The 11,747-nt window shown below is 54.9% G+C and overlaps 1 protein-coding gene across 1 annotated transcript; it reads left to right on the top strand.

Moving 5' to 3' along the window:
- The first annotated feature begins 4,647 nt into the window (after positions 1–4,647).
- On the top strand, positions 4,648–8,475 carry MXRA8 (matrix-remodelling associated 8). The gene is made up of 10 exons (XM_006871710.1): positions 4,648–4,696; positions 5,901–5,924; positions 6,018–6,320; positions 6,409–6,510; positions 6,761–7,234; positions 7,472–7,633; positions 7,896–7,935; positions 8,021–8,097; positions 8,173–8,253; positions 8,450–8,475. Exons 1-10 carry the CDS (start codon positions 4,648–4,650, stop codon positions 8,473–8,475), a joined length of 1,338 nt encoding a protein of 445 aa, XP_006871772.1.
- Positions 8,476–11,747: the final 3,272 nt, after the last annotated feature.

Genomic DNA, 11,747 nt, shown 5'->3' with positions numbered 1-11,747 from the left:
GAGTGCCCTCCCACCTTCCAGTCCTATATCTGACAATGTTTCTCCGCTATGCATAGAGTTTTCAGTGACTAGCGATTCGGAAGTAGTTTGTCACTCTTCCTAGTCTGTCTTTGTTTTGTAGCTCATCTGAAACCTTTCCACCATGGGTGACCCTGATTGTTTCTCTAGCAGATGAATATTGAGAGGTTGTCTTCAAGCTCACTAATTAGAGCTTCCATTGATTCAATTCTAATTATTTGCCCTTTCAATGTATTGTTTATTTCTGAAATCTTAGTAATAATCTTCTGACTTTCTAATGGCTATTTTTGTATGGTTTCCAATATTTCACTTATTTTGTGAATTTGTTCTTACAGTGTTTTCCTGAATTCCAAAGTTTTGTCTCTTTTCCTTGGTTTCATCTGCAGTTTTCTTAATCATCTCAACCTATTAAATGGACCTAAATATCATTCTTTAAAATTTCCCATCAAGTAACTCTGACACCATTTCTGGTATTATATTTTCTCTTTATTTTGGTCACTTGTATGAGGTACTCTGACTTGCTTCTTCCTGGAAGCTGAAATTGTGTGTTTTCTCTGAGACATTGTGATGTTATTGTATTTATATTTCATTGACAATTACATGTTGGTGTGTTCTCAGGCACTCAACACTTGTCTCTGGGTGGATGTGATAGAGTCTGGAAGTGTGACTACAGCTTTCTGTTCACTGTTTGTGTGGCATAGTTCAGGGTGGGTTCACACACCTCCAGATGCGGGGCTCTGACCCCCAGTAGAGCTGAGGCTCCACAGAATGTGGTGTTACTGATCTCTGGATTAGCAAGGGTGGGGATAGGCCATGCCCCTGGCTACCAGCAGGACTTGGAAAACAAGGAAGAACTGCATCCACTTGCTGCCAACCCCATCCATGTCCTGTGCCTCCAGGCTGCCCGCAACTGCCCGCAAAAGCTCAAGATGGGTGTTCCACTCCGGACTAGCTGAGAGCCCACCCATTTTCCTTGTCTTTCATTGCACCTGTTCAGCTTCCTCTTCCAGTTGACACTCAGTCCTCTTCTGTGTCCTATCCTCTGAAACTCAGGGTTCCAGGATCACCATCCATATTGTCCTCACTTGTTCTTCCATATCTTTGTTGCAGAGGGGCTGTCTGCTCAGCATATCTACCCAAGCTTCCATCTTGCCCCAGAAGTCCCAAAGGGGAACTCTTGATAGATTATCTCGCAGGATGCAGGAAAACCATGGTGGCTTACTATAAAGAAGTTTTAAGAAAATTGAAATTGCATTGGAGGAATTCTTTTTTCATTAGAACAATGAACCTGCTAGTTTTTGAGGGTAGGAAGGGCTGCCCTGTGAAAATTTCTTTCGGAATCCTTACCTCATCCATCCTACAGTGCTGATCTAGTCTCTTCAGACTTCTTTCTGTTCCTCACACTCAAAGAACATTTAAAAGGAATATGATCTGAGTCCCTCAAGAATGCCAAAACTGTCATTTTGATGTAGTGTGAATTGAAAATTACAGAATTCTTAAGGCAAGGGTAAGAAATATGTAAACACTGCATTCACCGATGACTAGACCTAGACGGAGGATATGTCGGGAAACCATAGCTTCATATTTTGATATTTTTGTTTAATAAAGGTTTCTACAATTTTGTAGCAATACTTTTGTGTGGTCATTGCAGTGACTTTTCAAACCCAGCAGTGAAGTAGGAAGTGCTGTGGGAGGAATGGTTTAGTGTTCGTTTTTTACAGTGTATCTCTGCAAACGTGTGTTTGGTTGTGTCTGGTATGTGTATGTGTGTCTGTGTTTCTGTGTGTGGTTGTGTCTGTGTGTGTATATGTGTGTGTGGTTGTGTCTGGTATGTTTGTGTGTCTCTGTGTGTGGTTGTGTCTGTGTGTGCATAGTATGTGTGGTTGTGTCTTTGTGTGTGTCCCTGAATACATGTGTGGGTGTATCTGGTATGTGAGTGGGTGTGAATTTGTATCTGTGCATAGTTGTATCTGTGAATATGTGTGTCTATGAATACCTGTATGTGGTTGTCTGTGACTATGCGAGTGTGATTGTGTCTGGTGTGTGTGTCTGTGTGCGACTGTGTTTGTGTCTGGTCTGTCTCTGCATGCCTGTGGTTTTCCTTTCCAATAAGTCTGCTGCCTGGAATGTCCGAATCACCAGGAACAGAAGCCAGAATCAGATTCTCAGTCTTTGAGCTGAGTTGCTGGCTGACCCTCTCATGGAGATGAGTCCAGGGGCTCTGGGTGGTGGGAGCTTGGTGGGAGCTACAGGGGGACTATGGTGATGTGATGGTAGGGGCATCTTATATCTTTCTCTATCCTGCTTGAGGGAGGCCACATGCTCACAGCAGAGTCTCAGCCTCTGTACCCTTCTGCAGCCTAGGGAGGAGTCAGAGGAGCCTTGGCTGTGGGAGGAACTGGGCGTCTGGTCACCTCCTCCACCCGCTGGTCTCTGCTCTCCTCTGGCTATTTCCTGCCAAGGATGGGGCCCTTTGCTGTTCATGTGGGATTCACTGGCCCTAAGTGGAAAAAACAGAGGATGTGGCAGGCACTGAGACACTCCATGGTATCTGTCCATCCTAGGTCAGCGACCCAAGGGGCCCTGATGCCTCCCAGGTGGCTCTCCCTCAGCATGCACCCAGGGATGGCAGCACCAGGGCCTGAGCAGACCACTGGGTTTGCAACCCTTTTGGACCTCTGTACGAGCCTGCAGCCAGGGAATCGGGAGGGCAGGCCCTCCATGGAATTTAGGGTGACCTGGCTAAGGCAGAGGTGTAGGTCAGGAGCTCCTGACTGTGGCCAGCTCTGAGGCTGATCCTGCTTCCCTCCCATACACTCTGCATTTGGAATGGATCCCCCAGACCCAAAGGGCACGCCTAAGCCTCCCTCTATGGTCAGAGACACCAAGGAATCAAAGAGAGAAAGAATGTAGTGTCAGAAAGAGACAGAGGCAGCAAGAAGGTTAGGGAGAGAGGGACACTCGCTGGGTAGCAGGAGATGCATACAGGATAAAGGGTAACCACAGCCCTAATCAAAGCCAGTTAGAGAAACACAGGGACAGCCAGGCCTGAGACCGCCAGACCCAGACCGGGAGGGGTTTGTTTTTCCAGAATGAAAGTCCCAGGGAGGGGCTGGTCCAGATTCCAGTTTGGAAAAGGAGCTCCGCCCTCAGGCGAATCCTGCTGGGGAAATGGGTCCATTAGTTAGGTCCTGGGAGGGGTACTTCTCTGTGTGCTCTGACCGGTCCTCTCTGTTGTCACACCTCAATCTCTCTCACTGCAGATGCTACTGCCTTCCGTTTGCCAAAGAAAAGTTGGACTGGAGACTTGGGGAGCCGGGCAGGGTCCCAGGGGCGAGACCCCAGCTGAGCAGAGACTGGGGCCTGTGGTATAAATTAAATCCAAACAGGCAGTTTAAAAAATGCACTGAGGATTTTTTGTGGTTGTTTGGGATTTTTTTTTCCTTTTTCCTTTTCTTCTTCTTGAGGTTTGCTTAACTAGAAGGAGTGGGTTTGGGACACAGTGTGAGCTCTGTTATTTTGCATTTGTTTATGGTACTTTGTAAGTTTTCCCAGAGCTTCAAATTTGTGCCTTCCGTTGGTGGGGGCAGGGAATGGGACTCTTATTCCCTCCCTCCTCCCCTCTTCTCTGGGAGGACTCCTATGCTTTCTTTTTCCTCCCTTCTCTGGAATGAAGGATACTACACCCCCCTCCCTTCTCCTTCCCTTTCTGGCTGGAGGAGTCCCCAATATCTGGGAGGGGCTGTCAGTCTCTAAGAGTGGGGTTTACATAGATGGTTTGGGGGTTCCCCTTCCCCCTCTCCCTTCTTCCTTTTCTGGGTGGGGTGAGAGCTCTCAGGAGTCCTGTAACTTGGGGTCTAGTTTCAGGAAAGCCAGGCTGGGCCCAGTATGGGGGAGGCCCAGCCCGGAAGGAAGGGGGCTGCTCCTTGGGCAATGCTCACATCTCTGCAGCATCTGTGCCCTTCCTGGCACATCCCCCATTCCTACCCACCCAGCCCAATAGGGCAGGTGCCACTCCCATCTCCACTTTCCAGCTGAAGGAGCTGCCACAGCTAACAGTCAGAACCAGAGCGGGAAGAGCCTCTGTCTGGCAGGGGTGTGTTGGGGTGCAGTCAAATGCAGCACTGACTCCCTGGGGGTCCCTGTTTGAGACATCTTTCTGATGGGTGTGGTGAGGACCCCGCCCAGCCGCCACCACACTGCTGACCTGGGACTGTCTTGGCTCCACTACAGGCTTGGGGTTTGAGGCTGCCCCCCCCCCCCCCCCCCCCCCCCGGCAGAGGTGGACAGAGGGGCTTCGCCACAGAGCCCAGCCCTGAAACTGCCCAGGAGTTCTAGGCCAGTCCTTCCTGCTCCTCCAGGGCTGGATTCCTTCCCGTCCATCTCTCAGAACTTGAGCCAGAGAAGGGGGCCAGGCCCTGCTCGGACAGTCCCCCACCCCCACTGAGTCAGCTGTGGATGGGGGAGGCTGAGAGGCCAGGGCGGAGCCAGAGGGGTGGTCTGGTCTTGGTTGTTTGGGCCCAGGGCTCCGTGATGTCATAGCGGGTGCTGAAGGGGGGAGGGGGCCGGGCTGTTTTTCTGGAGTTAGAGCCGGAAGAGACAAAGCGAAGCCAGAGGGCCAGTAGCGCCATGGAGCTGCTGTCCCGAGTCCTGCTCTGGAAACTTATACTTCTGCAGGGTGAGTGCTCAGTGGATGGGAGTCAGGGCTCATGGGGTGTATGTGTGAGGGGGCTCAGGGGACAACCTGCTTCAGGGCAAGTGGTCTGTCTGAGTGAGTTCATTTTTCAGGAGTTTTGAGCAAAAGTGTCTGCCTGAGCTGGAACCAGGAGGAGGCCAGACACCCAGGTCTGGAGTTGGAGGCTCCGAGGGAAGAGCTCACAGGGAGACCTAGTGCCTAAGGAGCAGGGGTCCCTAAGTTAGACCTCCAGAACTTCTCTTCCAGGGATGAGTGGCTCAGAGGCTCTGGGGGACAAATGGGTCAGGAAGGATGAGGCAGAGATGGCTCCCTCCTCCAGGCGACAGTATATCCTGCATTTTGTGGGTGTGCTCAGAGGACCCTTGGGTGAATACCTTTCCCAGTGGAGGGAGGTGGTGATTGTAAGGAGGGAGATGGGTTTGAGGACAGGGGGAGCTCAAAGGGTCTGCAGGAGAGGGAGGCTGGGAAGCTGCACTCACAGGCTTACGGAGTCCTCCCTACTGGCCGCTGACCCGGCACATTCCTCCTGCCTGGGCACTCAGCCACATCTTGAGCAGAGTTTGGACTGTGATAGGTCAGTCCCCACCTCTGCAGCCTTGAGTCACCCCAGGGTGGTCTTGTGTCTGAGGAGCCCTTGGCAGGTTCATGTCTCCCACTGGAAGGTATGCAGAAACATGGGAATGAAGTTCCCAGAACCAGCCCTAAAGCACATTATGGTATCAGGCTTGGTAGCCTTGAGTGGCCATGATGGTGATGGTGACCACTGTCTCTGAGAAGTGTCCTATGGACCAACCTGCAGGGTGTCTAGTCTTGACTGCACTACTCATCTGATGGGCAATTTCCACACCAGTGTGATGCTGTAGCACTGGAACACAAGGTGGGTTGGAACCACACAGTTGGTGGTTCAAACTCACCAGGTGTTCCTTAGAAACCCTATACAAGGGTCTCTATGAGTAGGAACCAACTCATTGGCACTTAACAACAACAGCCTCTTAAAGAGCAGTCACCCTCCCCACAGCCTGACTTCTCCACTTGACCCCTCCCCCCAATCTGGAAAGTGGATGTCTCATACTCTCTCATTAAGGGTTATGTATGGAAGTGGCCCAGGGGCCCATGTGGGGCCTCATCAGACACAGGGCCCAGGAGTCTCCTCTGAGGTCTCTAACTCTCCTCCCTCTCTTTTCAGGTACTGCTGTCCTGGTATCCTCAGGTTAGTGACCTGCTGTGGGGGCCAGAACTCCCGCCCTTTCCTGTCTTGGTGACCCTCTTCCTACTCCCCCACGGACTTGCCCCCTTCCTCCAGGGTCCTCAGGGCTGGCGACCGCTGGCAGCTCCGTGGTATCCGAGGCAGTCGTGAGCTGGGCGGCAGGCACTGGGGCCGTGCTGCGCTGCCAGAGCCCGCGCATGGTGTGGACCCAAGACCGGCTGCACGACCGCCAGCGTGTGGTCCACTGGGACCTCAGCGGCGGCAGCCACGGCCCCGCGCGGCGGCTCGTGGACATGTACTCAGCAGGCGATCAGCGCGTGTACGAGCCGCGCGACCGTGGCCGCCTCTTCCTGTCGCTTTCGGCTTTCCATGATGGCAACTTTTCGCTGCTCATCCGTGGTATGCCCGGGGCGTGGGGCTCAGTAACCTTAGAGTACGGGGCGCGGGGTTACAGAGCTCAGGGCTAAGATCTTCTCTGGGTCGGCAGCGGCGGAGGAGACAGACGCTGGTCTGTACACCTGTAACCTACACCATCATTACTGCCACCTCTACGAGAGCCTAGCCATCCGCCTGGAGGTCACTGATGACCGTGAGTGCTCTGTCCCGACCTCCTGACTGTCCCACCCTCACTCCACCCACCACCCCGGCCTCCTGTGGCCAGGACCAGACTATGCTCATCCTCCTCCCACGCACATCCTGCTATCTGGCCGCCCCCCCTTCTTAGACCCTACCCCTCAACGAGGAAACCCCTCAGCACCCTCGCCCTGCCCCCATTCACTCCCACCACCCGGGCTGCCCCGCCCCGCCCTCTGCTCTGACTGCCCCCGCCCCGCCCCCAGCCCTGGCCGCTGGTGCGCACTGGGACGGTGAGAAGGAGGTGCTGGCGGTGGTGCGCGGTGCGCCAGCGTTGCTGACTTGCGTGAACCGCGCGCACGTGTGGACTGATCGGCACCTGGAGGAGGCGCAGCAGGTGGTGCACTGGGACCGGCAACCGCCCGGGGTGCCGCACGACCGTGCAGACCGCCTGCTCGACCTATACGCATCAGGCGAGCGCCGCGCCTACGGGCCGCCCTTCCTGCGCGACCGTGTGACCGTGGGGGCGGATGCCTTTGCGCGTGGTGACTTCTCGCTGCGTATCGACCCTCTGGAACCTGCTGATGAGGGCACCTACTCCTGTCACCTGCACCACCACTACTGCGGGCTGCATGAGCGCCGCGTTTTCCACCTGAAGGTCACCGAGCCCCCAGTCGTGCAGCCTAGTCCCAGGGACTCGCCAGTCAACAGGTCCAGCTATGGCAGCGCGCCGGACTCAGGTGAGAAGTGGCCCTGGGGCCCTTGAGAATGGGTCAGGGCCGAGCAGGAGGACGTGTGTTTCATGGAGCCAGCCTGGCTGCCTTACCTGTCTTGATCGTGTCCCACCATTCAAGGTCCCCACTGGCTGAGTCTGATTTCAGCCCAACCCGCAGGAGCCCTGCAGGGCCGGGGGTGGGGGACCCCATCAGGTCAGGTAGGGGTACACTGCCTGACCAGCCCCACTCTGTCCCTCCCAGACCCCACGCTGTCACGCGGTGGTAGTGTCATCAATGTCATTGTCCCTGAGGGCCGCGCCCACTTCTTCCAGCAGTTGGGCTACGTGCTGGCCACGCTGCTGCTCTTCATCCTACTGCTCATCACTGTCGTGCTGGCTACCCGTAAGCGTCGCCACCGTGGAGGTGAGGGCTGGGCCCACTGGTGCCCGCCCACAGGTGGGGACTCAGCGCATAGGGCACCCCTTCCAATGAGTCCAGGCAGAGGATGGAGTTTAGCACTAGGAAGAACCACCAGAGTTGGGTCTGTGGGGGTGCAGTGACCTGTGTGTTGAGGAGGAACCCAACAAGGGCCCAAAGGGGCCCAGGGGCCAGCCAGGGGTTTCCTCAGGTAGGTGAGGAGGGGCTCAGGGCTCTGAGCTACATACAATACAAGTCTCCCTCCCAGGATACGATTACTCAGACAAGAAGTCGGGGAAGGCAAAAAGGTGAGTGTCTTCTGCCTACCTGATTCTCCTGAGGGTCCAGCCCCTCTCTACCCCTTCCCTAACCTTTCCCATTGTCCTCCTCCAGGAAAGATGTGAACATGGCAGAGTTGGCTCTGACCTCAGGAGACCAGGCTCTTTCCAGGGGCGAGGACATTCAACTAGGTGAGGTGGGCCTCAGGCCTGGGCTTGGGGGCACCTTGTCTTAGGCGCCTGTTCACCTCGCTTTCCTGGTGACAGATTACAAAAACAACATTTTGAAGGAGAAGGCTGAACTGGCCCACAGCCCCTTGCCCGCCAAGAATATTGACCTAGACAAAGGTGAGTGGCTGAGGGGTGTCCCTGTGCCCTCATTCCATCTCAGAATCCAGTCTCTACCCCTGCATCCCATTCCATCCACTCCTAGGGGCTTCAAAAGTTACTGCACCCAGCTCCGTGTTTTTGCTGGATGTTCGCCCTGAATTTCCCAGGGAGAGTGGGGAAGAACACAGATACAGCCATGCCTGTTGATTTTCAGAGTTTAGAAAGGAGTACTGCAAATGAAGCGATCTGAGCTCCTGGCTGGGTCAGCAGCTCTGCCATCTCCTATCCATCCATCTTGGAGGACGTCCTCCTGACCCCATGTGCTTGGTACCTCCGGCCTTCCTCCAGCGGCTGGTCCCGCTTTCCTGGAATTTGGCCTGAACGGGTACAGAGCAGGCTGTCTCCTTACCCATCTCCCTGAATCCACCCCAGTCCTCTCAAGCAAGAGTGGGCTCCATGGAACTCCTGGATGGCACTGTGGCCACTGTCCCTTCAGCCAGCCCCTGCTGGATCCTGGGTTCACTTGTGACCCTGTTTCTTCCCCTCATGCCACTGCCCTTGGATCAGCCATGGTTCTGCAGTGTTGACCAAGCCTTCAATCCCCCTGATCTTTGCCCGCTGGGGGATAATGTTGTGGGACATTCTTGGAGGGGACTTAGCAGAGGCATGATGATGTATCCTTTCTAGGTGTCACCTTTGTAGTCTGAGCTCCCCTGGGCTCTTCTAGACCCACCGTGAGTCATTCCAAGTCCCATCTGGGCTGCAATCTACTCTGCCCTGGACATAGGCCTGAAGAGTTGACATCCTCTAGGTCTATGGCTAATGGGCCTCTGCCCTGCTTGGGGCCACCTGGGGAGCCCCTTTACCCTTTTTCTGCTTTTTGACTCCCTGCCTCAGCCTTGTTTCCAGCCCACTGCCTTGACAGTCACCAGGCTCCGTGTGATTTCTGACTCTGACCACCATCCCATACCCCTCCCTGGGCTGGAGGCTAGAGTCACGTTTGGCTCTTCTGCTTCTGGCTGAGGACAAGGGAGTAAGTACGATTCTAGGTGGCCTCTGCTGCCACTGACTCTCCACGTTTGCTCCTGCTGGGGAATTGCCGCTGTCACAATAAAGACCACATCTGATTTTTAAAACCTGGCCCAGGCATGCCTCTTTAACTCCCCTTCTCCCAGGGAGGGAGTCAAATTGGCCCTGGGAGCCCCAGATGCCTTCTTCACCTTCATCTGAACTTCTCCCTCACCTTGTTCGTTAGAGTGGAAGTACCCCGGGAAGGGTGACTGTGGAAACAATTCTACATCGCTTGTTCCTGGTTGCAGAGGCATTTCAAATCCTCTGGCGACTTATGTGGACATAGGGGAAGGGACCAGATGGGTAGGAGAACAGAGAGAGGAGATGGTGTTAATCTGAGCAGATGCCAAGATGGGATAAGGCTAAAATTAGTTAAGACTAAGATATGCAAAGGATAAAGTGGAAGAGGAAGCAGGAGTAGGCAAGAAAGCCTTCAGACCAGGATGCAGGTCTGACACTTTTGAAAGGTGAGGGGAAGGAGGACTGGGCAGGAGTAGCCTCGAATCACAAGGCAACTCTGAGAAAGTCCCACCAGGTCAGCAGGGGCTCTTTGACCAAGGCCACTAGACTGGGCTGGCTTGCGTACCTTGGTTGCTCATTTGTGGAGAGCAGGCTGTGTAGCACCAAAGTTGGGTGGAGCCAGGGATAGCAGCTGGGTAGCAGGAAAGCTGAGTGGCACATTTTCTTGGCTACCACAGACCAATAACTAAGTGCTAGTTAGTGAAGCCTGTGACTCTCCATCCCTGACCCACCCTCTGAGGCCCTCCCAGGGCAGCAGAGACAGGGAAAGAGATGGACACCCACTAGGATGCCAAGGCAGCAAAGGCTGGGAAGGAATTCAAAGCTGGATTCTTTGGCCTTTTTGAGGAGGGGCCTTCCTCCCAGCTCAGTGACCTCTGGTCCCACCGGTGGCTACACTGTCACTGAGCAAGGCCTCCTGTAACAATGTATGCTTTGGCCACAAACTCAACTTCTCTTGGCAGAGCAAGACCTGATCATGACCAGTGTCAGTGCCGGGATGCGTTCCAAGCCTTTGTCCACTCGCTTTCCAGCTCACTGTGGCTTGGACTGAGTGTCAGATGGGAGAGGAAGAGTCTGGGGGTCTGAGGCAGCCTGGGGCTTCAGGCTGCTGCATTTGTTTGCTGTCACTAACTCCTCTGACCAGCAGCCACCTGGACCTGTCCTGGGTTGATACCCATTCCCAGATCAACTTCCAAGGCAGAGACTGTCTTCCAGCACACTGTCATAGCAGAAACTTCTCTGAAGTCACCCTACCTGGCTTCCTCAGTTTGCTTTTCTGGAGAAAACAAGATTGGAGGGGAGAGGGTCCAGGCTCAGGGCCCAGCGAGAGTATGTGACTGAGCTGGCTGAGACTTTGCTGAATGAACATGTAGCAGACCCCTGCCCACTGTCCCCATCTTAACAGAGAGGATGGGGGTCATGACCTTCAGCCTCATTACAACAGGGGGTGGTCCCCAGACTGGGCTGAGGCACTTATGGTCACCCTGGGGCCCCTTTGGCCAGTGCTGGCTCAAAGCCCAGGATTAACATGACCAGTCAGGTGGGAGGTGCCAGACTCCTGTCAGCCGTGATGATGGATCACAGGGACATTAAACATGTCACCTTCATTTGGGCAGCATCCTAGCGCCCTCTCCCACTAGCATGGGGTCTCCCTGTTGTGGCCTCAAGTCTCCTTTCCCCTGGGGAGGACCCTGAGGCCAGTTCGAATTTCAGCTGCTAGGATGCAATCCATTTACTCGCTGCTGCTGCAGCTGCTGTAAGCACCATCTTAGGAGACCTCTATTCACAGGAATGCACAGCTGCCTACCTGTCATCTCAAGTTACACATGCATACCGCATCTACTTGGCACTCATGTCTACCTACAGTTGGTGTTTCTCAGATCCCCCGTGGGACCCCGCAGAGGGCAGCCTGAGCACAGAGCTGGCTTGGGGAGGGTGCTAGAGTGACAAGTCACCCCCAGGTCCGGGCCCGTACAAAAAGTATTCTTAGCATCTTCCAGATGTCCCTCACAGCCCACTGATGTGACCAGGCACCTCCGGATCTTGAGCACTCTCGCACATTGCGGGCAAAGGGATGGAGGACTCGGCCTCCGCAACGGAAAACTCTTCCTGGCGCGGGGTGGGGTGTGGCGTCGCGAGGTCCAATTGCTGGGTCTCCCTCAGACAGCTGGAATGCGACGTGCAGGTGGGGAGCAGGGACGGGGCCTACCAAGGCCCACCCACCTGTCCTGGGGTAAAGGCACTCCCTAGCCAGCCCCAGGGCCCACAACCCAAGGATACCCGGGGAAAACAGTCGAATCGGACTGTCCCCGCAAGCTCGCGACGACGCGCACGCACAGGAGCGTGCGTAGCCCGTGTCCCGCCCCCTATGACATCACGGCACCGCCCCCTCTCCCGGGCGCCCCCCGGCGGCCGCGCGC

The sequence above is a fragment of the Chrysochloris asiatica genome, unplaced genomic scaffold (assembly GCF_000296735.1).
Source record: "Chrysochloris asiatica unplaced genomic scaffold, ChrAsi1.0 scaffold00173, whole genome shotgun sequence".
Lineage (NCBI taxonomy): Eukaryota > Metazoa > Chordata > Mammalia > Afrosoricida > Chrysochloridae > Chrysochloris > Chrysochloris asiatica.
The sequence above is the reverse complement of the archived record's forward strand: the minus strand, read 5'-3'. Positions and strand labels throughout refer to the sequence as shown.

What these genes read in the sequence shown, in the direction of transcription:
- MXRA8 (XM_006871710.1), top strand. Translation starts at nt 4,648, where the DNA reads ATGGAGCTGCTGTCCCGAGTCCTGCTCTGGAAACTTATACTTCTGCAG. An exon ending in TGCTGTCCTGGTATCCTCAG is followed by an intron (nt 5,925 to 6,017) that starts GTTAGTGACCTG and finishes CCCTTCCTCCAG; the next exon opens with GGTCCTCAGGGCTGGCGACC. An exon ending in TGGCAGCGCGCCGGACTCAG is followed by an intron (nt 7,235 to 7,471) that starts GTGAGAAGTGGC and finishes TGTCCCTCCCAG; the next exon opens with ACCCCACGCTGTCACGCGGT.